The sequence below is a fragment of the Penicillium alfredii genome, assembly GCF_028826965.1.
Source record: "Penicillium alfredii strain IBT 34128 chromosome Unknown utg000004l_segment0_segment0, whole genome shotgun sequence".
Lineage (NCBI taxonomy): Eukaryota > Fungi > Ascomycota > Eurotiomycetes > Eurotiales > Aspergillaceae > Penicillium > Penicillium alfredii.
Genome location: NW_026622701.1, coordinates 82,401 through 107,009, shown reverse-complemented (window position 1 = coordinate 107,009; position 24,609 = coordinate 82,401). Strand labels below are relative to the sequence as shown.

The window sequence follows — 24,609 nt, the reverse complement described above, 5'->3', positions numbered from 1 at the left end:
CTTGGTACTGGGGCTAATCATAGCAAGAGAGCTATTTCTGTTTAGCAAATAGACTCGAGATGAATTCACTGAGAAGTAGGTATCTATATGCAAAGGTGCTGTTCATACACCTGGGCGGGAACGTGACTTAGTCAGGAGATGACATCAACCCCGCGGTCTCTCGACGACAGTTCAAGGTGACTCTTCAATCTCAGTCGTGGCATGTCTCGAATTATGACCAAGATGTGGGAAAAGCGTTGCCTGCGTCCTGTCCAGGGCTCAGTCTCCACAATCCCTGTCTTTATCTATGGCACAGCGTGGAAGAAAGACCGCAGTGCAGACTTGGTCTACACTGCACTCAGTGCTGGGTTTCGGGCTGTGGATACAGCAGCCCAACCTCGTCACTATCAAGAATCACTTGTGGGCGATGGGATCCGCCGAGCTATAGCCGATGGGATGGTCCGCCGGGAAGACCTATACGTGAGGCTAGCCCATTTCTATTCTTCAATGCCAATGGGGAACCACGCTGAACCATGACCAGATACAAACCAAGTTTAGTCCCGTGAGGGCACAGGACCCGAAAAATATCCCGTATGATCCCGCTGCATCCATAACGGAGCAGGTTCACACTTCTATCAGAGCATCTCTACACAATCTCCGACCATCGAATGACCCGGGCACCGAGGATGATGCCTATCTCGACACTCTAGTCCTCCACTCGCCGCTCCCAACCATGGCTCAAAATCTAGAAGCCTGGTTGGCGCTGGAGACATATGTCCCCCACCGCATCCGCAACCTGGGTATCTCCAATTGTTCTCTACCCGTGCTCCACGAGCTATCCACATCACCTCACATAAAGGTAAAACCGGCAGTGGTGCAGAATCGATTTTATCTCGACACCCGGTTTGATGTCCCCTTGCGGGCTTTTTGTCGTGAGCACCAGATTATCTACCAGAGTTTCTGGACCCTGTCCGCCAATCCAGAGCTTGTCCGATCCGGGCCTGTCCAGGAACTCGCAGCCCAAGCTCACATCACTCCCGCAGCTGCCTTGTACACACTCGTGATGGGACTGGGGGAGGTCACCATGTTGAATGGCACCACGAATGAAACGCATATGAGGGAAGATCTGGCTGCACCTGGGCAGGTCGAGGAGTTGGTGCAAACACAGCCTGAGCTGTGGCAGCAAATCCAGACTGGGTTCCAGCGCTTGATTGGGGAGCCCACAAATGTTGATTAACTTTGAAACTCTTCTGGATCTTAGATCTCAACCTCCAGGCCATGCCCGTATACAAGCCTTTATATTCTCTCTATTCATTCAACCATGAAAACACCCGAAAAATCGGGAAATCTCATACTTGTAGTCGAAGTACTGGTACCTGGACCCCACGCAAATCACATGGCGCGACGAGGTACTTGGACTTGTCACGACCCGCTGACTAAGTCCGCCCGGCACCAATCAGGGAATGTCTCCACTCGAATTGACCTCATCGTCGCCGCCAAACGTAGGGCGAAAGATTTCAGTGCCTCCTGCTCGCCTCGCGGATCACTCTCGTCTGTGTTCTGGTGTCTTCCGATCATCGTATCGGCTCCACCTTGCCCTCGTTCGCCTTTCCTGGTCCTCGTCCGGGACCCCTCGCTCATTCTGACTATCGGATAATTCAAGTGTCTGGTAGAAGTGTGCCCTGCCAGACTTTCACTGCTACAACACCCTTTTGTGTCGACCTGCCGTTCTCCGGTCGCCGCCTCCGTTTGCGCCCATCGCGTTGCGTTCGACGTTTGATACTATCGCTCCACCCTCAACGTTCTCCACCTTGTCATTTTTTTCTTTTGCCGGAGAGTTTTGTTGGACCCAAACTTCTTACATGACTCAGAGAGCTTGAAACGACTTGACGAATAATTCTTACATACAAAGTTGGCATCTGCTTTCTACGCCTTTGGAAATAGATTTTTTTTCTCGCATTGGCTATACCCCTCTGTGGTTGTGAGCAGGCGAGAACGCTTCGATTTCTTCTCGTCGATATTTGATCGCCACGGCTCTCTACGGCATTCTTAAACGAGCATACCCATCATGAGTTCTCAAGGGATGACCCGCAAGAGACCTGCACCGGGGACCGCCCCGGTTGTGCATCCTCAGTTGGGCGCAGTCCCGAACTTTCCGTCTAACCCTGGCTCACAGCTTTCGAATGACCAGTTTTTGCAATGGGGTCAAAACCCTTCTGCAAACGCCATGAATGCCTCCTTTCCGGACCCCTCCTTGAACACTGTCGGTTATACGACAAACCAAGACATCCCAGCAGCCGCGGGCTCGAATCAACTCGCCCGCCGACAAGCACCGAATCAATTGGTGAGCCGAAATCGCGGATACGAGCAACCCCCTACTCAGTATACCGACCATGGCGCAAATCCACAAACCGGGGAGTCTGGTGCCTGGGGAGAATCTCTAGAACAGCTTTACCAACGGGCTCTGACTGCAAAGAGAGAGGCGCAATCGAAGAGGAAGCAAATCCCGCCATTCGTGCAGAAGCTAAGCAGGTAGGGTAAATCGGTCCCATGGAATGCATGTAAAGCGGCTAACTGGGAAATGCAGTTTCTTGGACGAATCCAAAAATACTGATTTGATTCGATGGTCAGACGATGGCAACTCGTTTATCGTTCTGGACGAAGATGAGTTTGCTCGAACGTTGATCCCGGAGCTCTTCAAACATAACAATTACGCATCCTTTGTCCGCCAGCTTAATATGTACGGCTTCCACAAGAAGGTGGGACTCTCCGATAATTCTATGCGCGCCAGCGAACGAAAGAACAAGAGTCCCAGCGAATACGCCAATCCATATTTCAAACGAGGCCATCCGGATCTTCTTTGGTTGATTCAGAAACCGAAGAACACGCCAGGCCATGCAAGCAAATCCAGCAAAGGTGGCACGCGAGTGAAGACCGAGGATGTTGATGAAAATGACCTGGATGAGTTTGGAGATGATGGCGCTCCCGTGTCGCGTGACGATCGTGCTCGGCCACGGCAGCTGTCCTTGATCACAGACAGTTCCATGCCGAACGAACAACTATCGGGGGTCTATCGCGAACTCCAGGCCATCCGGCAACAGCAGCAAATAATCTCTAACACCATTACCCGACTGCGCAAAGAGCATGAGCAGCTCTACGCCCAGGCTGCTAATTTCCAAGAGCAGCACACCCGCCACGAGAACTCGATCAATGCCATCCTCACTTTTCTGGCAACGGTTTACAACCGCAGTCTGCAAGGTCAAGAGGGTCCTCAGAACCTCGCGAATTCTTTTGCCGGGGCTATCTCCCAGGACCAAGGGAACATAGTCGATGTTGACGACTATCCACTGGATGCCCTGGGTGCCATGAACAGTCCTCCCGCACAGCGAACCATGAAGAAGCAGCCACTGCTGTTGAAGGCTCCTCCCGGTACAGACGAGAACGGTCGTGCCAATACCGTCTCCCCGGCTGCTAGCGGCCCCTACGACACTCGCTCGCGTGGCCATGCTCGACAGCCTAGCGCTACGCAGCCTGGTCATGTCGAGGAGGTTTTTGATAACAGTCCTCGGCAAAGCAATCCAACCGTGCCACCGGGGCAAATGGACGATTCCTTCCCTCAGCGGGACATCATGTCCGCCATCCAAAACTCCAATGCAAGGAATGGGGTTCCCACGAGCTTCTCGGAGTTCCCCAATGTTCTTTCTTCTCTCGAGACCTCTGGCGGCAACGTTCCACTCACCCCGAACCAGCGGGCGGATATGCTCCGGCTCATGGCCAACGAGACCAACACCGCAGATCCCAACGCTGGGGTGTCACCGAACAATGCACTTATGACGCCAAATCCACCACCCATGCCACAGAACTACTCGGGCCGTCTCGCCAACACTCGGCAAGAGATTGACAATCTGGTCAAGATGCAAGCCGAACAGGACCGGTCCGTCCAGAATCTCACCAATCTCCTCCAGCCGCTCAGTCCAAACGGTACGATCCCAGGTCTGGACCATGACGGCAACGTGCCCCCTCCCCCGCTGGATCTCGACCAGATCTTCAACAATGACTACTTCACCGACCTCGGAGACACAGAAAACGACCCCAAGAAGTCTTCCTTGGACTTCGGCGACAACACGACTGGTCAGCCGCCAGGAACAGGCACAAATACGCACGAGCCTGTGGGTGCGGCCCAGCCCGATGACGGCGACACGAATGACTTGTTCGATTTCGACCACATCCCCAACGACGGCGATCTCTTTGATGCTTCCAACCAGGGACAGGGCCACTCGACCTACAATTATGGCTTCGATGGTACTGGTTTCGATGGCGAGTCTGCACCCGGAAACCAGGATTCCGGCCGTGTTATCGAGCAGCTGACGGATAGCGAGACCACCAGTCCCGCAGCAACGCTGGACGACAATCCCGACGAGGCAGCAGAGGATGGTGGCAGCACCAAACGTCGGAGGAGAGCGTAATTCTGGTCTTGGTCCTGTTCGGCGTTCTTTTCTTTTCTTCTCTTTTCTTGTCTTTTGGATTCCAGGACTATCGTGCAGAGCACCATAGGATTTTGGGGGGTGAAACCGCAAAAAGCGATGGGAAATACACTGATGGAATCACCGGCGTTATCTTGTTCATATGGGTTTGCTGGGGAATACGGTGGCAGCGTCAAACAAAAAGCCTCGACGGCAGATCATGATCCCTAATGATTGTTTACTTTATTTATTGCTTTTGGCTTGTCCGGGTATATCCTTTATTATCTCAGTATTTGGTCTACCGCTCCCTCGTACGATCCCACTCCAAATCGCCCGCTCGTTCCCGCTTGCGCTCTCGTTCGTGGTCTCGCTGCAATCCACGCCGGCGCCCGCCAACCACTTCCTTCTCGCGTTCGCGAGGGTCAATCACCATCAGTGAGTCCGCGTCGTCTGGATGTTCACGCTTCCAGTTCAGGTCCTTGCCCAAAGTATCTTTGCCAAACCGAAGTTCGTGCGTGAGCCAGCCCTGGTCTTCGCGACTCGCTTCATCCGCTGTAGACTCTGGCTGATCCCACGACTGGCAGGATTTGCAATTGGCGATGAAATGCAGGTCACAGAGTTGTGCTTCCTCGTCGTCTGCATCCTGTGTTGGTTTTTGGCTTGGGTCCGGCCGTGACCCACTACCATGGGAGGCCATGGTGGCGGGTTGCAAGTCGGCGCCTTCTAGCTTGGCTTTGAAGGCGTTGAAGAGGTTTAATGCTTCGTTCTCCGCACTGCTATTGCCTCGTGCAGCGCCATTGGCGGACCCTGGTGGTGGTCGTTTCCGACCGCGAATGGCGGTCGAGGGGATCATGGTTTCGAGAGCGGTTTTCTTGCGTCCGGTATCTGATGGGCCCGTGTCAACGTGGCGGCGCATGGAGGCCTTGAGTGATTCAATCTCGGCATTTGTGCGCGAGAGCTTGGATTCTTTTGCAGGATGAGGAACCGGGCTCGGAGACCGGACTGGGGATTCGGGATCGCGTAGAGGTAGTTGAGTCTGAGGGTCTGGCGTTTTGGGACGTTGTCTGCGGTCTTCTGATGGGGATCGTTTCGGCGATGGCGAGCGAGGCCGCTTGCGTGGCTGCGTAGGCTTTGCTGATGGGGATTTGGGCGCTTTTTCTGTATCATTGGTTGTACCTGGCACATCCGCGACCAGTTTGATGTTGAACTTCGGCTTCGCCGGCCGCATAGGCATTTCTTCATCGCCCTCGTCGCCGCCAAAGCTCAACAGCGCTTTCCCGGCTTTGGCTGCCTTCTTCTTTTTCTTCGGGGCATGCTTCTCGTCCACTTTGCCCGCTGTCGCAGATGAGACAGTCTTTCGGTCTTTCAACTTACCCTCCAAGGGTCCCAGTTCTCCCACCTCGCAGGAGGTCACCTTGATCGGAAAGACGGGGCGCTCGGTGCCTTCGACGCGCTCCGCATCCGCGATCTTCAGCACATTGAAGATGCTGTCGCCCTCCAATCGCCCAAAAAGAGTACATTGCCCATTCAGCTCACGCTCCGTGTTGGTCAGCGTAATGAAGAATTGGCTGCCATAGGCCCCGTCCTCGCTCTTGGCCATTCCCACCAGCCCGCGGCGAGTGAACCGCAACCGACTGTGTAGCTCATCGCGCAGGACCACCCGCTCGTTTGGGTCTCGAGCCTCAGGATCATATTCAAACTCGGGATACTCGTAGATGGAGGTGCCGCCTGACCCTGTGCCCGTCGGATCACCGCCCTGTATCACGAAATCCGGGGCCACTCGATGGAAGATCGTCCCGGCATAGTAGTCATCCTTGCAGTGCTGAAGGAAGTTTTTGCATGCCAGAGGAGTCTGGTTTGCGAACAGCGCAATTTGGATGGGGCCGACGGTCGTGTTCAGTGTGGCCGACGCGGTGGGATTGGGTTCGCTGGCGTAATGGGAAGACATGTTGACGGGGAAAAGCTGGCTCACAGCATGCGCCGGAGAGGAATGAAGATTTCAAACTGAACAATCAAGGCGATACCATCTCTATCGTGTGGAAAGGCGCAGAGGTATTCCCTGCGGTTTGGCCGAGCGCCAAAAGCTGCGGCCAAAGTTGCGGCGAAACGTCATGACACGTGATCATTGAGCCCTCGGATTCGAATTTGGCTGGTTTTTACACGCAAGAAACGGAAACGAAGATGGAAAGAGAATTCAAGGGCATGGAAATACATGAAAGATTTGGATTTTGCACAGATATAGGACTTGAAAGTGAATTTGCGCTATGTACTATGACCATGTTAGTGACCACTATGTTGTTTAGTCCACCAATTGATTAGGCTTTTGGCTTTGATCTGAATTGGATCATGAACCTGTTGTCTGCTATAGGATTTGAGCTGCGGCGAGTGGTGGCTGTGTGATGTAAATTTCTTGACACAGGGCGCCGAAGGCATGTCAGGCCTTATTCTCAGTATCGACAGCATGAACCCACTATGGATTTGCGTCGCGTGTGCTCAATCGAGCAGTCGCTCGTCAACAGGAAACATTCGAAGTAGGATTGAGGCGGTTTTCGCATCGCTAAACGTAGTTCAATGCATCCCAGGTCGCTTGTCTAGATGGCTTCACCAGCCGAAGAGTCGTTCCGAGGACCGCACTGATAATCGAAGCACGGATGGGAATCCATTGAGTTGGCCCATTAATTAATCGGGCTTGATCAGCTCGTCCATTGAGGTGTCTGTGAGTGAAGATACCCGTGTCAAGACATGCGCAAGGACAGCAACGTTGCCAGAGCACGAGGACTAGTGACTAGAGTGGAAAAGGTCCATTCAATGGATTGCCGCATATGGTGTATCGTATAGGAAAAGATTCTTGATAAGAGTACCGATCATGGTGACGCGTATGGGTCGATTTGTAGGGTTGGGTGTTTCCCCGGGTCGGCTGGCAACATCCAGCAGATAAGTCATACGGTTGCGCGGGATCATCGGGAGAGGCGCTGCAGGCAAGCCGCGAGGATCGCCCTCTCGCCAAAATCTCATCTCATGTTTCTGTTATCATCGGTGGTGCCTCTGGGGCATTGAGGGGCGCCTGCTCTGGCTCCGAAGGAGCCCGCGCATGAAGCCCTAGCTGGAAGCGTAGGCGGCGCAAGGTTCGCTCGGAGATGTCGTAGCCCTCCTGTCGCAGCAGCTTCAACATGGCCTTGTCGGTCAGCTTGTCCTGCACGAAGAGCAGTCTGATGCGAGCATGCAAGGCTTCATCGGCCGTTGTCGTCCGGTGTCGCTTGCGAATGCCCCACTTGCGGAGTCGGGACTGGATGGTCCGCTCCCGCACCTGGATGTTATACCGGCTCTCGAGAGTGCGGCTGATCGCGTCGCTACTGATGCCGTGCTGAAAAAGTGAGACAATCTCCTCTCGATAGGGCTCCAGGTTGATCTGTTGGCGCGGCATGTTGTGCGTGGGAGACGGAGGGGAAGAGAGAGGGAAACGAGTTGTTTATATGGAAGAAGGCGGTGAATCTGCGGGATGGTCACTTTTGACTCAACGGAGGCCGTGGAAAGATCACAAGTTACAACGTAAAAAAGATATGTAATAGAAGAAGCAATCAATGGTATTATTATAGTGTTACTCGCGGACTTCGTTTCAAGTCTCAGACTTGGTGAGTGCCCAGCTTGTAGCAAACACCTCGACCTTTTCACACTGCTCCTGGCTTATGACTTCTTGTCCTCAGTCATCACCGTAGGAACCTCCACTTCTGAGCCAGCCTTGCGTCGCTTCGCAATACGGAATCCACCGACAAGGAAGAACAAGGCCTCCAGACCGAGAATCACCGCCAGCGTCACCATGGCGCCAATCACGCCCGCCACGGCGCGCGACATGCCGCCGGAACCACCAGCGGTAGATGTGTCGACGGAGCCCGAGTGGGAGCTCGAGGGAGCGGCACACTTGCCTTCAGTGTTGCCACACACCTGACACCATTTTTCGTCGGAGACCACGGCAATCTTCTTGGTTTCAGACACAAAGTCATTCCAAGGGAGAAGGGTCTTGGACTGGCCGAAGAGCGGGTAGACGGTGGGCTTGTCCGAGCCGGTGATAGTCCCATTGTGGAACATGAAGCGCACGCCGATCTCCGAGGGCGCGGGGAAATCCTTGCCGGGGGAATTAGTTACGAGCTCCAAGGACATGGAGGACGCATAGTCCGGGATGCCGGTGAAGTTGACCGACGCTGCAGGCAGTTGTACCAGCCCAAAGTAGGAGAGAAAGGTACCATACGCCCCGAACTGCACATTCAACTTGGACTTGCCCTGCGAGGTGATGGTATCATTGAGACCAGATAGGATCTCGCCGGCCAGAACAGCGCCTTCAATCGCGCGGACCTGATCAGAGGCGTTATAAGCCAGGTTGTACTGCTGGTTGCTGGCCAGCGCCAACAATTGCCGGTACACCTCATCCGTCAGGTCTGACTTGTGCGGGAAGTCTTTGGTGGCGTTGTGGATGGAGGCGACGTTCAGATAGTCGAAAATGGTGTAAGCATTCTTGAAGGTCATCTGGGACGAGGTGAAGGCCCGGTCCAGCATGGGGGACAATGACTGATAGAAGTCCTTGGTGGACTTGAGGAGCGCATTGTAAGAGTCGGAGGTATAGTAGTTGTTGCTGCTGAGCCCGGCCCTCTGGCAGTCACTTGCACCTTGCAGCCAGGTAGCATCCTCACTGTTTTTGCCCGAGGAGATGGGGGACAGCTGGATCAGCTGGTACCCATCCAATGGCGCCTCGACCGTGGTGGTGTTGGCCAGGGTCTCCGAGGCTGCATTACGGGCAGGCGGGTACACGCCCTGCAGGAAGCCCGTTGCCGAGTTCTGCAGCACTGCATCCGACGGGGCCGACGCACTGATCTGTTTGGCGTTTACGACCTTCTCGTCGATTCCTTCGATTCGGTGGGGCGAGTCCGCTACGATGTAGCGGTTGTGATAGTACGACCCCGCATCGAAGACCTCACGGTAGCCCAGGTTGGTCAATCGAGTGTTGCCAAATACTTTGGGCGTGCGATCCCCATGACGTGCGAAGACATAGGCACCCAGCACGCGCTCCGCACTGACGGGCGAGAGGGCGGCCAGAAACAAAGTGGATTCGAGGAAGAATCGCATGACGAGAGATCAATGGAGCATGAGAAAGAAGGAAAAAAAGAAAAGAAAAGAAAAGTCGCGAGCGGGGAAGTCTTTTTCTACCTCAATCTTGTCTGGTAGCCATGGATTGACAGCCTTTGCATCCGCGGAGATCGTGCCGTGGGACCCTGGGCAACTCAGCGGAGACACCCGATAGCACTAAACAAGCCAAATGAAAGTCATTAGCTAATTGAATTAGCGGCAGCTGCGATAATAAGTGGAGACGGAAGAAGAGGAAGAGAGAGAGAGAGAGAGAAAGCGCAGAGATCCTGGTCTCTTCCCCGCTTCCTGCTCGTCGGACCGCATCGGCATGCCTTTTCCTTCTTCTTCTTCTCTCTAACGCCATGCCAACCTAGGAAATGCTAACCTGCACATAATAAAACAGTCATATCAAATCATATCATGCCAATGCAATCCCCTTATCGCCCATCAGCTCGCAGCCATTCCGCACCACCCCTACTAGTCCCCCCGTCTGCACCGCCTCGGAGCCTCCCCCGGAGAGTCGCCATTCGATCTCTGCAAGACCCTCGAGCCACGTGATGCGTGTCTGTGCGGGCACTTCGAGCTGCTGGAGCTGGTCCGCTAGCGCCGAGAGAATGTCTGCCAGTGCCAGACCCTTGGTGGACTTGAGCATCTGCACGGTGTTGAGACAGGAGGTCACGTCGCTGGTGGACAGGATCGTGGTCATGATTTCTTGAATATCCCCGGGGTGCGGGGCCGCAATACAGTCGTAAATCGTTGCGTTGGTGATGGTCTCGGGCTCGGGCCGGGGCGCATTGGGGGCATCTCTCATCGGAAGGGGGATACCTAATGTCCCGGGATTAGCTCAACCCGGAAAAAAAATTGAGAAACTGGAGAAAAGAAAAGAAAGGAACTTACTGCTGGCATGACAGGCTTGTAGAACGTTCAGTGCCCGTCGCATATCACCCTTACTCAGAGTCACGAGACTATCAACCGCCTCGGGCTGTATCCGGACCTGTTCCCTCTCAATCACCTTATCGACAAGGGTCCGGATGTCGGCCTCCTTCAGCGGACTGAACCGGAATCGTGTACATCGCGAGAGCAGTGCCGGGGACAACTTGTGGGTGTAGTTGGCAATGATACAGAATCGCGTATTGGCCGTGTATCGCTCCATGATCCGGCGCAGGGCCATCTGCGCCGTCGCAGTCATGGCATCTGCTTCGTCGAGGACGATCAGCTTGAAGCCCGCGAGAGATGAACCGCCGGCCGCTTGGGGCGCCATGGAGAAGATCTGTTTTGTGCCTGTTGATTGTGGTCAGCGAGCTGTTGTCGACACCACTGCGTAGGGACACCGACTTGCAAACGTCTTGATCTGTTCCCGAACCACATCAATACCACGATCGTCACTGGCGTTTAGCTCGAGCACCATCTGCCGCATATTCTTGTTGCCGTATATCCGTCGCGCGAGGGCGAGGATGGTGGAGGTCTTGCCGGTTCCCGGGGGTCCATAGAGAAGAAGATGGGGAAGTCGCTGGACACCTTGCGGTTAACCTCTGTGTATGAAGAAAAACAGTGATCCCCTACATTTTTCTCGACAAATCGGTTGATGGTAGCGAGGATATCTTGGTGGCCCGACACGTCGTCCAGACTGTTCGGGCGGTACTTTTCAACCCTGCCAGAAAAGGTCAATAAGCTGATCGAGACAATTGCATAGCAGGACCCAGATGCTTACCAGGGCAGATTATCCTGGGCCTCCACAGGGAGATCTGCGGCGGTCCTCTTCTTCCCATTGGCATTGCCGGAACTGAATTGCAGGTCCTTGGACGCATCCACGTCCATTTCATCCTCGAAGTCGGACATAATGACAGAACGGAGTTGCCGTATGTTATTCTGTTCAAAAAGAAGTGCAAATGGGTAGAACTCGGTCAGAAAGCAAGGCGACGCGTTGCGCGTAAAGAGGCTCGGGGCGGAAAATCATGGAGCTGGGGAACTCCACCGGATGACATCCTCGCTGCCTCACATCACTTGCTCTCTCCCCCCCAACACGCTCGTCCAGTCTTCTGGTTTTACTCTCTTGACAATTCAGTCCAGTGCTGGTCGCTTGATGGTTCAATATGCCGGTTGGTTCTGGGTTCCTGTCGCCAATTGCCCACTCGCACTGACCCCCTCCCCTCCAGGCATACCACTCCGTCTTCCTGGAGGACCGCGATGTCCCCGTGATAGGTATGAGACAGCGCCGCGACGACCGCCGGGCTATATAACCAGTCTCGAGAATGCCGAACTAACCATCGCACGTCTCTTCCCAGGGAACTTCCCCATCCTACCCCTCCGCACTCGCACTCGCGGCCCCGCATACACCCTCCCCCCGCTGCCCGCCAACACCTCCGATATGGACGTTTCGCCCGAGAGTGAATCTTACGACTGTGTGGATGAGATCCTGTCACTTTTCAGGGCGAATGTGCTGTTCCGCAACTTCGAAATCAACGGCCCTGCCGACCGCATGCTCATCTACGGAACCCTGTTCATCAGCGACTGTCTCGGGAAAGTCAAGCCGACGATGAATGCCCGCGAAGCAGAGAAGGTACATCGCATAAGAATCTATATTGGAGAGTGAGAAAGGTGTCAAGGGCTTCGTTATGCACTAACACCCGATTGCTAGGCTCTGGTCAACGTGGCCCTGGACAACTTCGCCATTCCCGGCGATGTGTCGTTCCCACTCAACCAGGCTTTTGAGCCCCCCCGCGACCGTCAGGATGCAGAGAGTCTTCGGGCGTATGTTGACCCTGTCTCTATCCCTCCTGTTCTGCTGTCTTGGGCTGACACAAGGTTTTTGACGATCACTAGATATGTCTCGCAGGTACGACAGGAGATCGCCATCCGGCTACACGCTAGATTATACCCCGGTGGAGTGGGACCGTCCAAGGTAAGAAAAATTCCAGACTGTGGATACGACTCTGCGACGAACTGACGCTCCCTGCAGTTCTGGCTGAGTTTCACGAAGAGAAAGTTCATGGGCAAGAGCTTGTAGACGCAAGGGTTGCTGTACATTTTTTGATGAAATTCAGCGTATGAATGGATTTTTTTGATACTCCTGACCACATGAACCATAATACTCGTACATGGATGCGATTTGATGTTATACTCCGGGGGTATGCAGAGCGGTTAAACAATTAGGGCGCCATGTCCACATCTCGATCGCTGGCCGGAGTGGATGTGGCCACTTTCCGTCGTTTTCGAACTGCACCTGCAGCCTGGATATGCACGGTCGTGGGAACGACCCGAATTCCATGGAAGAGATACCCTTCGGCTCCACCACGTCCTGTCATGAGAGGGTGAGTGCGGCCCGGCAGAACTTGCCAGGGGCGCACGCGCGAGGTTTGCAAGGTTGGCGGGAGGAGCTGCGTGGGATCGACCTCGAACTCCTCATCCAGCTGGGAGAGATCGACGGTGCCGTCATTCTGAGCCTCCAGATCCCGCTTGCGATTGATGAACGCCGTTCTCCTCGCGGTGGAATACATGTCCATCAGATGGACGAGCGGCTCGACTGTCGGCGAGTAGACGGCGACCGAAGCCGAGCCCGCCAGGAGCGGGACAAGGTTCTTCAAAACGCCTGGAGGCTCCAGCAGCGTGGCCACCACGAGACCATCGAAATCGCCGGCACGGGCCTCATCCACAACCCGCTTGACTCTCTCCCATCGAGTGCGCTTATGATAATATGTGGCGCGCTTGTTCTGCTTGAGGGAGGCCAGTTCCGTGGCAGGGATGACGGGTGGTTCGTTGGAGTAGATGGGATCTGCACTGGGGTCGACCAGCTGCATCCAAGATACAGTTTTGAGGTGGGTGTGCAGTGGATGAGATTCGTCGGGGTTGTTCGTGTCATAGCCGAAATACTTCAGGAGTGACAGGTTGGGTTGTGAGTACGCGTGGATCACAGTGATGGTGTTTCCCGAAGCCGACATTGGCACGCGGCGGTTGCGCCGGGATTTCGTGGGCACCTCAGTTTCCCTGGTTTCACCTCCGTTATCACCGGGAGGAGGGTCTTGCTCGTCCACCGAATCCTCTTCGCCATCATGAGGGTACAGGATCCCCATGCGCTCGGCCATGGCAGCGACGACGAGCCCCCCTGTCTCATCAACCACCAAATAGCGGCCATTTGGCTGGACCGTCGAAATGGAATTGAAGGTAGCGTCCCCGCTGTGGTGCACATTGCCCCAACACCCAATCAGCCCAATGTGCTCGTCCCGCAACTCCATCGTCCGCTGAGCGTCTCGCTCTTCCAGCATGTAATTGGTGAGGAGGCCCACATCCATCGGGAGCACTGTGAACCTCCGGATGTACTTCTTGCGCTTCCGCAATGTGTACTTGGCCAGGGAGAATGCAGTTTTCTGGTCCAGTGCCGAGTGCGATTCCAGGATTTTTGCGACAATCTCCCTTCCCGACCCGGAGGCCTCCTGCTTCAACTCCTCGATCTCCTGCACGGTCAACCGCTGGCTGGATGAATCGTCGAACGTCTCGCGGTTGGTGCGCATGGGGATCCCGTCGCCGCCCATCTCCAGGTCCTCCCCCTCGCCATCGGCCTCACCTTCGGCGATGAGGGTTTCGGTATGCAATTCGGTAGCCGTAACAGCCCGTAATTGATGGCCATCACTTTCGGGGGAGTCCAGAAGCTCATAGGTCACGTAGAAAGGCCGCCCAAGAATCTGATTCGCGGGGAAGCTGCCATATTTGCCCAATTGAACTATGCTGAAAGATGTTAGCTGTTGCGCATCCTAAGGACCAATGCGGACATACGTATCGGGGATCACCTTGACAATTCGGGTCTGGTCTGACGGTAGGCAGATAGCGACGAACTGATCCGGCCGGATATAGGAATGCATAGTGTCGACCTGTTCCTCCAGACCCGCGGCACAGTTCTGCTGAAAATATTCCGGGCGACTTTTCTCGCCGAGTGCGCAGCAGCCAATGAGATGAGTCTCAGAGGGCGGTACGGTACAATACAAAGAAATACATTTTTATGTTCGTGAGAATCCTTCTTTTTCTCCAACAATACCGTACTGTCATAACAGGAGATCGGCGCCTTGATCTCATGGCTCTCGACACGGTGGCTCCACTCTTCTCCTTGCACATGGGGTAAAGCTGACGCCTTGCTCTTTGAACCTTTTCGTGCATCTGATTCAATGGCTCATTGGTACCTGGCACTGTCCACGGCCTGACTTATTTTTACCACGGGGCGTCTGGGGCGATTCGACCCCCCGGTTAGGTGACTTTCTTTTCTAATTATACTCCAGCTCCTCCCTCTTTCTTCATGGTGCTTCGCAAACAGCCCCCACCGCGTTTGGAGAATCTCAGCAAGGGGAATGCTCGACCCGAGTCCCGTTCACCTACTTCTCCTCCCCCCAACTCTGCGTCCTCGTCCCGCCGGGCGCGCCTGAATCGAATCCCTTCAGAGGAATCCGTCTATTCCCCCGACCTCAACACCTCACCTGCCTTTGACCTGATGCCACTTGAAGAAGCTCAACGGCCACAGGTGGGGTCTCCGACCAGCCACCCGAAATCATGGCCCGATCAACCCGGGGGGACGCCAGACCACTCCGGTAGCTACGAAGGGCCACACCCGCCACCAGCAGGCAACAAGGGACAGTTGGTTCCATCAGCGCTGTTCCCAGGCCAACAACAAGAAGGGGAGGTGAATGGATGGCAACCAACTCAAGAAGCTCGCAATAGTCCAAGGGGGAGCTTCCAGTGCAGTTGCAGTCGAATAACCCCTTCTTGAAACCGAGACCGTCAGAACCCGACCAGGATACGCAAGACCAGCATGACTGGAATGGCCGAAACTCACACGCGGTTTCGTCAAACAGCGAGCTCAGTCAAAGTATGCCCGATGCCCCTCTGCATCTTTTGTTTGCAAAAATTTCTGATACTGACCAGCTATCTCTTTCTCAGCGGATGGGTATATCCCAATGACAGCTCGGTTGTCTCTCTTGGACTCGGAACAAGAGACCTCGTGGACTGGGCCTTCTCAGTCACCCGCCCAACCCTTCGTCTCACAAAGTCAATCACTTGAAAATCAGTCGCCGTGGGCGGCTCAGCCGTCAGCAAGGGTCTCAACACCTCAACAGATCTACTTGCAAGGTGGACAGTCGAACCCATACGCACCCGCTGTTGTTGTACAACCCTCGGATCAACGTCCTGAGGATCCGTATGACGACCAACAACTATATAACCCCGAGCGACTTGGCTCCGATGCCGGAATCAATACTCCTTCGGCTACGTTCTCTAGCGCGACTTCGGCTACCTCCCATGAGCTCATTGATCTCGATGTTCCCAGTACCTTGGCGGCCGAAACGGGGTCTCGTCGTCCAGCGTCTTCGGTCTACTCCTCTGACGCACCCGACGCGAAAAGAGACCAGGCCGCCTCTCCTGCACCAGAAATGGGATCATCCGTAACGCCGCAATTGAATGCTGCTACGGGCCAGATACCGGGACCAGGGTCAAACACTGGAATTTCTGCTGTCGACGCGACTCGGCAGAAGGAGCAAAGATCAGAAACCTATTCGATTCGGCACATAAGGTGGATGAATCAGAGTGGGCAATTGCTGGAATCACCGGTTCTGGTTCAAAATGAAAACGGCCCGTGTCCATTGCTCGCCCTCATTAACGCGCTGGTGTTGCGGGCTGATACTAAGACACAACCACCAATTGTCAAAGCGCTGCAAACCCGTGAGAATATCTCGCTGGGACTGTTGATTGAGGCCTTGTTCGAGGAATTAACGACGTGTTTGAGGCCCGATGAGGAGTTTCCAGATATCGAGGCCCTGACTCAATTCCTGACGATGCTACATACCGGCATGAATGTCAACCCGCGCCTGACGCTTGTAAGTGCTGTTCCCGATCCATTATCATTTCGAGCTCGACCGAACTAATAAGATCAAGGAATCGACCGATTCACTCGGAACTTTCTTCCAAACTAGTGACCTAAGGTTGTATAGTACATTTGGAGTGTCTCTGATTCATGGATGGCTAGCATCGTGGTCCAGCTCAACGCACGCGGCGATGTCGCGAGTCGCCCAGTATCATGAAGACATTCAGCTGTTACCTTTCCGCAAGCAAGAGCTTGAAGATCGCGTAATGCGAGACGATTCTCTCTCTCCCCAGGAAGAGGAAACCATGGAGGACATTCAAACCATTCAGCGCTTTGTGGAGATTGAGAATGCGACGCAGTTAAGCCCTTTTGGATTGACCCAGCTCACTACTCAATTGGCGCCCGGCTCTGTCTCAATCCTCTTTCGCAACGACCATTTTTCCACACTTTACAAGCATCCGGAGTCATGCCAGCTCTTCACACTGGTCACCGATGCTGGCTACGCCAACCATGCCGAGGTTGTTTGGGAATCTCTGGTCGATGTGACTGGCTTCAATTCGGAATTCCTCTCTGGTGATTTTCGCGCTGTCAGCCAAGGCCAAACTGAGACGTCTGGCCCTGCTGGTCCCCGATCCTCCAGTGCAGCTGTCACCGCTGGTGCCACTGCTTCTGGCGAAGAGCACAAAGATGGTTTCTCTACACAAGAGCAGCGTGATGCTGATTACGCCTATGCACTTTCACTACAGTTCCAAGAGGAGGAGCGGCGTGAGACTCAAAATTCAAATCGCGGCCCCCGCGCTTCACAACCTGTTCGGGCTTCTAATCGATCAAGCCCGAGAATCACTGTTCCCAATCGAACCTCGAGTGTCGCAAACCACGGGTCCCAGCCACATAACGGCACCGACCCCGACGATCCCAACGCGCCTCCCCCCACGTATGAGCAGGCCGCCAACAGTCCGCGATATTCACCAACTCAGCCGAGGTTTCCTTCCGCGCGGAATCGATATTCCAGCAATCGGACATCACGGAGTAACTGGCCACGCGCAACTGCAGGGGGACCGATTCGACCCAATGAAGGGAGCAAAGACTGTGTCATGATGTGACGAGGCTTTCTAAATGCATCGGGCTGATTCTCCGGGGGTTTCTTGCAAAGACTTTTTAACGACGAAATGACCATGACGAATTGATGTACCTACATCTGACTAGTCTTGTCTTGGCTTTTAGGATTAGACGTGTCTTTATTTTATTTTATTTTCTAGCTACGTACTCCACGCTGGGCCTGTTGCAGATCCGGGCTTAGTCTTCCCTGCAACAAGCCGCCGGGCCGACCCGAAGGATTTAAAAACGGAGATCAGCCGTGGCATTTCTAGACATCGATCATCTCTCTGCCACGACAGCTCCCGGTGTCGTCGCCGACCTCACTCTCCGGTTCTCTGGCGGCGATTCGTTCCTTATAGTCCAGATCGTTCAGTGGAAAACCCGACTCTGTCATCAACCTCGGCTGCGGCATCCTCAGTTACCGGTGCCATCCTCTCGATTCTAATCACTTGGGGTGGCCTGTCAAAAGTGGCCGCGGTCAAGGCTCTAACTACTAGTAGGGAGTACCTAGTCGACGACTGGACTATCTAGATAGGTCCTCTCGAGCAAGTCAAAACTGTAAATTATATATCTAATCCTGTCTTGCTAGATATTTAACTAAGAGATATACCTAATATTACAAATTTACAGTAGCCAGTATAACTAGGATAAGTCGAGAGTGCTTCTTACCTCATCGGCAATCAACTCCGTCTTAGACTATTTTCACCTTTGAAATCTTTTCTAAGAGATAACAGCGCTCTGAATACGGTCAACTTTACTCTGGATGTTTAAGTGCAAGGCCTGGACTTGAGCTTCTCAGCGTATCTTGTTAGGAATTGAATATCTTTAAGTGTAGTACATTATACCTTGATTCCCGATGAGGTTAAGCAAAAATGATGTTATAATTCATTGGCCATACCTTGAACGAAACCCAGTATGATACCAACTATCCCCCCGAGACCGATAGATCACCCTATGCGCCAACAGATTCAATCAGAGACCGCTTATTACTGTACACAGAAAGAAACATAACATCATCCAATCATTATTTTTTGAGGGTACAACAGGCCATCAATAGAGAGTCTTCCTCTCCCGTAACGGAAGGTCCGGATTGTATTTGTCCCAGATAATCTTGTTCTTTTCATCCAGGTGCGCGCCCTCATCCGTGATCCGAATAGTGGGATCTGTCTCGAGAATTTCATGGCGACTAAACCCCCACTGGTCGCGCGGGATCCACAGCGTGGGTGGTGGGGATGCCACACACGGCTCAAAGTAGGCCGTGCGCGTCTCCTCTGGGGTATATGAGACCTCGGAAACGTTGCGGCGCACTTTGCGACGTAGCGAGGCATAGTCTTTGTAGACGTTGGGATGGAACCATTTCCAGAACGCAACCACGCGAGGGCTCCGCCGCTTCTCGTTGATTTCCGCCATGGCATCCTCTTTGGCCTGCAACATTTCCTCTTCAGCATCAAGGGATCGCGGTAAGAAACTGTTGAGTGGCTCCAGAGCTTCGTTGAGAGAAATATGCGCCAGTATCGTGCCAATGGCAAACAGCACCATAATGACCACTGGGCCGATGGCGCCCCTGATGGCGCAGAGTCCGATCATGCATACCTCCGCCAGATAAATTCCTGTCAACAGGTGCTGCAGTGCCCGTGGGTACACCAGGCCTTTGGTGTCAATCTCGATATCATATACGAAGAGGAAGTTGTATCGATAAGCCTGGTACACGAGGTACAACCCAAAGCCCGCAAAACCCAGGATCAGCGGCGCAATGCACGAGTACGTTAACGCTAGAATCATTCGTTAATTTAAGGCTTGGTCCAAGGGGGTTGTTGTCACTTACCGATCACACCCATGTTAGTAAACACTGGGAAAACATTTCCCCAACTGAGACTACCGAGCTCCGCCCATCGTCGAAAGAGACGGCGTGGAGAATACGCGAAAAAAGTGGTGACGAATTTGAATACAAGCGCACTGGCAACTTGGACGAGAGCCATCGAGCTCATACTCAACCCCTGCAACAGGAAGAATGAGATGTAGAAATTAGTGGCCTTGGGTAGGTTCTGTGCCAACAAGTCTTTGGCCGACAGGGGGTCTTGAATGATCTGTGTCGTTGCAGCCGACGCAGCCGACGTCAAGGTAGTCACCAAGAACACCTGCACCACTTGGAAGACAAAATGCGCACTTTGGGTGAACAGTTCGACACGGGCCAATGATGGATACCCAGATTTTCTGGCGCAAACTTTTGGGGTGGGAGAGAGACGTCAGCGTATGAACATGCAAAAAGGGTAAGGCGAGGGATCATACTGCGACAAATGATCGGTACTAGAGCCATCAAGGCCACCAGAGCAGCGGAAGGCAACAAGCCTTCGATAGCGCCTTTGATAAAGTCGGGTAACTTCAGAATAAACTTGAGAAAGGGAATAAGCTTGCAGATGTAGGTGATGTTGGAAATAGCTCCGACGATAGCAGCCGGGAACGACCAAAAAATCACCAACGCCCCGAGAAACCCCTGCACCGCAAATTTGTGAATAATGCGCTGGTACCAGCTGAGGTTCAGTGCAGACCAAACCACCTCGCGGGGAGAAACCCCGATAAAGCGAGGCGTCATATGGAAGGGTTGATGATGTGACAAGGTCTGCAGGGCAATTTGTGCATCGGCCTGGGTGTTGAATTCGATGAAGAGCGCCGAGAGTAGTTTGGCATCGCCTTCCTGATGCTTGCGCTGCAGAGATTCCACCTCCTCAGTGATGCGGGCTAGTTCCGTCCGATACCAGTGGATAGAATCAACTTTTTCCCCGAAGAAATTGTGTCGGTGCGTAGGCCGCTTGACCTTATGCGACCAGGTGGGATTGCTCGACTCGCAGTCCAAACAGGTGTCCGACGACATCTCCCCTTTCTTGCGAGCCTGCATGCGGACCTTATTGGCTCGTCGGATGAGATTGGTCTCGGCTGTTTCCAAGTTAAAAGCGAGACGGTCGCGCTCGTTCACCTTCTTCGACAGCTCCGAGCAGTCGGATGTAATCCAGATGCGACGGATCGCATCGCCAAACACCTGTCGCAGCTTCTTTTCGTTCTTGTACTCCACCGGAACTGACATAAAAAGCACTGTGCGCGATGAAATCCGAGATGCATAGGCCGGCGAGTTGAGGTAGGCCTGGCGCAAGTTCGCATAATACAGACTCTCGCGGGTCACAACGTAGAAGACGAACGCTGGAGCCCCGTCAGACACCGTCTCTGGAGTAGGAGTGGAAGAGCAAGCACTTACTGAAATAAACGCAGGCCACTAATACATTGGCGTAATATTTATCTTTGTCTTTGACGTTGCTGAAACTCAAGATATCCAGCTGATCATTGTTGTTGCCGCCCGTCGCATGGATGGGCAGCAGGATGGGCCATGTAATCAGACAGCCGGTGAAACATGTCGCACACAGCACGCGCAAGAACCGTAGAAAAAGATAACCGTCCAACGAGGAGTGGTGCAACACGTGGTTGTCTTCGATCTTGAAAAAGGTCCCGAACCAGTTAACCCAACCCGATGGCAGCTCCGGGCTCCGTTCATGCTCGTGCAGGTCGGGCAAGTGGGATCGTGGGGCGTACCACCGGCGCTGAGTGCGTCGACAGATCAGAAAGAGACCAAACCAGAACAGCGCATACACCAAGGCCGGAAGCACGGTCATCATCAGCGCCGAGCCCGACGAGCCACCACCACCAGTGGCCTCGCCGAGGGCATCACCCGAAGTCGACGAAGCGTCACCTCGAGACGAGCCCACGTTGGGGTCACTATTCGGGTCCTAGAGAAGGTCAGCGGTAATTTCCATGGCAATGAGTTCTCGGGTTTCATACGACTGGACTCGACATGATGGAGGTGTAGAAGTCCGCAAGGCTGTCTTGCGTCGACAATCCCACAGTCAGAGGACAAGACTGGTATTAATACATGCCAAGAAGTTGCGAGAGAAAACAAGCAGAGAATAAAGAGAAAAGAAAAGGCTTTGACCCATAATTTCTCCGTCACGGCTGATTGCCGGGCCCCCCTTCGAATGAACCACATTGCATTGTGGGCCCGCAGTTTTGGACCTGTCACTCGAAAGATGATTTACGGAGACGAGACAGGCGAGCTGATAGGTGGGTCTGGAATAGCCAAATTGTCGGGACGCGATAGTCTGTCGCGTCGATCTGCTAGTTTGCGGGCCCTCCCACGTCCCAAATACCCCGAGATACACACTGATTTGTAGCCAAACCAGACGGAACTGTCACAATGCTTCCCCGTCCGTCTGACAGCCGGTTTGGGGGGTATTTTTCTGATTGAAAAGGCGATGTCCTGGCACGAAGTGACGGAATGAGGCGGGTCGAGGATGCGAACTATCGAGTGGAGAACGCGCCGATCGCACAGTTCGCTCATCTTCCTCCCCCCTGAGACCCCCGGGGAACTGTTCCCTCGTGCAAAGAGCCAATCATTCCAGTGACACGTACTGGCATGTTCTTTGAGCTGCATTTTCCCATTCGCCAAAATGCAGGCTGACTGCTTCTGGCACAGATGAGCAGTCAATCGCTCAGATTTCATTCTTCATCAGTGCGCTCGACATGTCTTGATTGACTCCATCCAATAGGGCTGCATTGCGACAAAGGACCTCTTTTCTTGTCATCGTCATGGAGGGGAGTCGCACTTGGTGTGAGGTTGTCACTTTGTCACTTTTGTCTTTTCTTCGTGGATGCAAGGGGGAACGGGAGAAGAGAAGGTGGCGGTGATGACGGGACATGCGCGAGATTGCGAGTTCTGCAGCAGCACTGATCAGGCATGGATCTTGAGCCAAGCTCTCGAGGTTGGGCATCGACCGAGTGGGATGCTCACGTTCCACAGGCGATCAGATACCTTGGTCTGTGTACTCGATTTGATGTCATCTCTCGATGTCGTCCATCCCCACCGAAGTGGTTCGAGGACTGATTGAACGTGCGACTCGGTGCAGGTCTGTGGGACTGTATCTCCCTGCAGATATCCAAGCCTGTTTCTGATCTTGTCTGTTGTTGATTCAGACCATGATGGTTGTTTTTTATTGCTATTCTTCTTCCTTTTACTGTCTTCGCCTCTCAAGTCGATTAAACATCTACACCATTCCGCCACCATGACTCTTACGGAGATCAACAGAACTTTGGATTCATAGATGAACAGACATGTTTTCCCATCGAGACCGTCTCCTTTTTGGCTGCGACCGTCATTCACCCATGATCCTTCTCTTGTACTTTGACCTGTCACTTATCACGGGCAATGCTCAACAACCGGATAGCTGCAAAGTAGGCCATCAACTGTGCACGATTCTTGGCTCGGGCGTATGCAACAAGACGTTTCCCGTTTGCATCCACCGCGTCAAAATCGAAATTCGGCATGCGACACAACAGCAAGTTGATGATCTCGAGACTACCGCCCTCCGCCGCATAGGACAAGATTGACCGCCCGCGATTATCAACGGCGTGGACTGAGACTTGCTGCGTGTTCAGCAACGTTCGCACCATTGTGACATCCTTATTCTTGACCGCCATCATCAGTGGTGTCCTCGATGCGGCATCAGCAATGTCAGGGTTAGCTCGGGCATCCAGGAGTATCTTCACAACGGCCCAGTGGCCAGAAATTGCGGCATTCCAGATCGCAGTGCGGGAGCGGGCATTTTGAGTGTCAGGAGAGACTCCCCTGACAAGTAAATCCTTCACAATGCCTGTATATCCACGAAGAGCGGCCGCGTGCAGTGGAGTCTCGCCGACTCCAGTTTGGTATCGAAGATCAATACCAGGCGCTCGGATGAGCAACCGCGCGATTTCCTGATGCCCTGATTCGAGGGCAAAGTGAAGAGGACACCAGCCCTTCCGGTCATCCCTGAATTTCACTTTAGCGTTGACATCCACATCGGTCCACGCCAGAAAAGCCAACACAGTTTGAACTGAGCCGGAAATGATAGCGTAACAAAGCGGCGTCATACCCTTCTGATCAGGGATATCCGGGTCGACATCGGGTCGATGCAGTAGCATGCTGATGACTGCATGGCTGCCTTTGGCAGCAGCAAAGGAAATGGGAGATCGATCTGTATAATCTCCCACATTCGGCTTGATCTTGTCGCAGGAGAGCAGTAGCCCGACCATATTCACATTTCCTCTATGGGCTGCCACTGCCAAGGGTGATGCGCAATTGATATGGAACTTGGGATCTGGCCGAAAGTTTGGGTCGACTCCCTTTTGTTGAAGTAGAACCAGTGCCACCGCGGGTGTGCTCACGACGACCGCCACGAGAAGTGCCTCGTTCCAGATCTGGACTCGGTTGGGAAGTCTCTGCATGCCATAAACCACGAGTTGCAATGTACTGGCCATCCCCTTCGAAATTGCCCAGTCCAGAGCGTGGGGATGCTTGCCAGGCTTCGCATGGAAGTGGTACAGCAGGGGGATAAAAGTCCGATAATTGTCCCGGCTTGACATTGCCAATGAATAGACGGCATACAGGCCGTCATCAAACAAGGGACCTTCGAAAGATTCAAAAATCTTCAGCCAGATCTCCGTCGGCAAGTATGGAAGTGGCATGGCTCCTTATGCACCACTGGTATTGTGTTTTTGCTGAGGTTCGGTCTTGAGAAACAAAGAAATATCTGGAGAAAGAAATAGGGAGCAAGAGAATGAGGAAAAGAGGGTTGGGCGAAAGATAGCAAAAAGAAGAGTTAAATAGGAAAGGATGAAAAGAATAGGCCGCGATTGTAATTGAGAGCGCGCGGCTGGGAGGCATCTTTTTTTAGTAGTGCGTGTATTAGGATTAGAACTCTTTGCACATCTTATCATCTTAAAATTCTTAAAAATAAAAGTCATTGCTCCACTCTTGAAGAGTAGAAGTGAAGTGAGCCTTCGTGATATAGTGATTAATGGCTATTGGCATGATACTAGGTATGCCGCTGGTGTGTCTGGTGGATAATGGTTTGATATAACGTTATCCTTTATTAGGCATGGCTCCCGCTATTAACGACTCACGTGAATATCTTATTTTCTCCCCCCATCACGTGTGGCTTCAGTTTGTCTGTTGGAGAGCGGTGAATCAGTGTCCGGCAGAAAAAAAGGAAGTCAACATCCGTCAACATTGATGACATGGTCTTTGCT

At 53.4% G+C, this 24,609-nt stretch overlaps 12 protein-coding genes across 12 annotated transcripts; 4 read left to right on the top strand and 8 right to left on the bottom strand.

Moving 5' to 3' along the window:
• Positions 1–201: 201 nt before the first annotated feature.
• On the top strand, positions 202–1,216 carry NUU61_001666 (putative aldo-keto reductase (AKR); the record flags this gene model as incomplete). The annotated part of the gene is made up of 2 exons (XM_056652248.1): positions 202–459; positions 521–1,216. 2 exons carry the CDS (start codon positions 202–204, stop codon positions 1,214–1,216), a joined length of 954 nt encoding a protein of 317 aa, XP_056513315.1.
• A 185-nt stretch (positions 1,217–1,401) lies between these two features.
• NUU61_001665 (uncharacterized protein) lies at positions 1,402–1,620 on the bottom strand (the record flags this gene model as incomplete). Its single annotated transcript, XM_056652247.1, has 1 exon — positions 1,402–1,620. One exon carries the CDS (start codon positions 1,618–1,620, stop codon positions 1,402–1,404), a length of 219 nt encoding a protein of 72 aa, XP_056513314.1.
• A 427-nt stretch (positions 1,621–2,047) lies between these two features.
• Positions 2,048–4,445, top strand: NUU61_001664 (heat shock factor family protein; the record flags this gene model as incomplete). Its single annotated transcript, XM_056652246.1, has 2 exons — positions 2,048–2,511; positions 2,567–4,445. The coding sequence occupies 2 exons, from the start codon at positions 2,048–2,050 to the stop codon at positions 4,443–4,445; spliced, it is 2,343 nt and encodes a 780-aa protein (XP_056513313.1).
• A 295-nt stretch (positions 4,446–4,740) lies between these two features.
• cwc27 (putative peptidyl-prolyl cis-trans isomerase) lies at positions 4,741–6,390 on the bottom strand (the record flags this gene model as incomplete). Its single annotated transcript, XM_056652245.1, has 1 exon — positions 4,741–6,390. The coding sequence occupies one exon, from the start codon at positions 6,388–6,390 to the stop codon at positions 4,741–4,743; it is 1,650 nt and encodes a 549-aa protein (XP_056513312.1).
• A 1,068-nt stretch (positions 6,391–7,458) lies between these two features.
• Positions 7,459–7,866, bottom strand: NUU61_001662 (Clr5 domain-containing protein; the record flags this gene model as incomplete). Its single annotated transcript, XM_056652244.1, has 1 exon — positions 7,459–7,866. The coding sequence occupies one exon, from the start codon at positions 7,864–7,866 to the stop codon at positions 7,459–7,461; it is 408 nt and encodes a 135-aa protein (XP_056513311.1).
• Positions 7,867–8,126: 260 nt separating this feature from the next.
• NUU61_001661 (uncharacterized protein) lies at positions 8,127–9,560 on the bottom strand (the record flags this gene model as incomplete). Its single annotated transcript, XM_056652243.1, has 1 exon — positions 8,127–9,560. One exon carries the CDS (start codon positions 9,558–9,560, stop codon positions 8,127–8,129), a length of 1,434 nt encoding a protein of 477 aa, XP_056513310.1.
• Positions 9,561–9,978: 418 nt separating this feature from the next.
• On the bottom strand, positions 9,979–11,399 carry NUU61_001660 (replication factor C subunit 3; the record flags this gene model as incomplete). Its single annotated transcript, XM_056652242.1, has 5 exons — positions 9,979–10,385; positions 10,458–10,841; positions 10,896–11,070; positions 11,124–11,211; positions 11,272–11,399. The coding sequence occupies 5 exons, from the start codon at positions 11,397–11,399 to the stop codon at positions 9,979–9,981; spliced, it is 1,182 nt and encodes a 393-aa protein (XP_056513309.1).
• A 139-nt stretch (positions 11,400–11,538) lies between these two features.
• On the top strand, positions 11,539–12,567 carry NUU61_001659 (actin-related protein 2/3 complex subunit 3; the record flags this gene model as incomplete). The annotated part of the gene is made up of 3 exons (XM_056652241.1): positions 11,539–12,120; positions 12,199–12,462; positions 12,520–12,567. The coding sequence occupies 3 exons, from the start codon at positions 11,539–11,541 to the stop codon at positions 12,565–12,567; spliced, it is 894 nt and encodes a 297-aa protein (XP_056513308.1).
• A 142-nt stretch (positions 12,568–12,709) lies between these two features.
• trm6 (tRNA 1-methyladenosine methyltransferase subunit GCD10) lies at positions 12,710–14,416 on the bottom strand (the record flags this gene model as incomplete). Its single annotated transcript, XM_056652240.1, has 2 exons — positions 12,710–14,282; positions 14,331–14,416. 2 exons carry the CDS (start codon positions 14,414–14,416, stop codon positions 12,710–12,712), a joined length of 1,659 nt encoding a protein of 552 aa, XP_056513307.1.
• A 428-nt stretch (positions 14,417–14,844) lies between these two features.
• Positions 14,845–17,504, top strand: NUU61_001657 (MINDY family deubiquitinase; the record flags this gene model as incomplete). The annotated part of the gene is made up of 4 exons (XM_056652239.1): positions 14,845–15,281; positions 15,320–15,411; positions 15,483–16,414; positions 16,473–17,504. The coding sequence occupies 4 exons, from the start codon at positions 14,845–14,847 to the stop codon at positions 17,502–17,504; spliced, it is 2,493 nt and encodes an 830-aa protein (XP_056513306.1).
• A 1,045-nt stretch (positions 17,505–18,549) lies between these two features.
• NUU61_001656 (uncharacterized protein) lies at positions 18,550–21,275 on the bottom strand (the record flags this gene model as incomplete). Its single annotated transcript, XM_056652238.1, has 4 exons — positions 18,550–19,271; positions 19,325–19,723; positions 19,789–20,694; positions 20,750–21,275. Coding segments are annotated over 4 exons (2,553 nt in total), but the record flags the coding sequence as incomplete, so codon positions are not given.
• A 1,456-nt stretch (positions 21,276–22,731) lies between these two features.
• Positions 22,732–24,045, bottom strand: NUU61_001655 (ankyrin repeat domain-containing protein; the record flags this gene model as incomplete). The annotated part of the gene is made up of 1 exon (XM_056652237.1): positions 22,732–24,045. The coding sequence occupies one exon, from the start codon at positions 24,043–24,045 to the stop codon at positions 22,732–22,734; it is 1,314 nt and encodes a 437-aa protein (XP_056513304.1).
• Between the last annotated feature and the right edge of the window lie 564 nt (positions 24,046–24,609).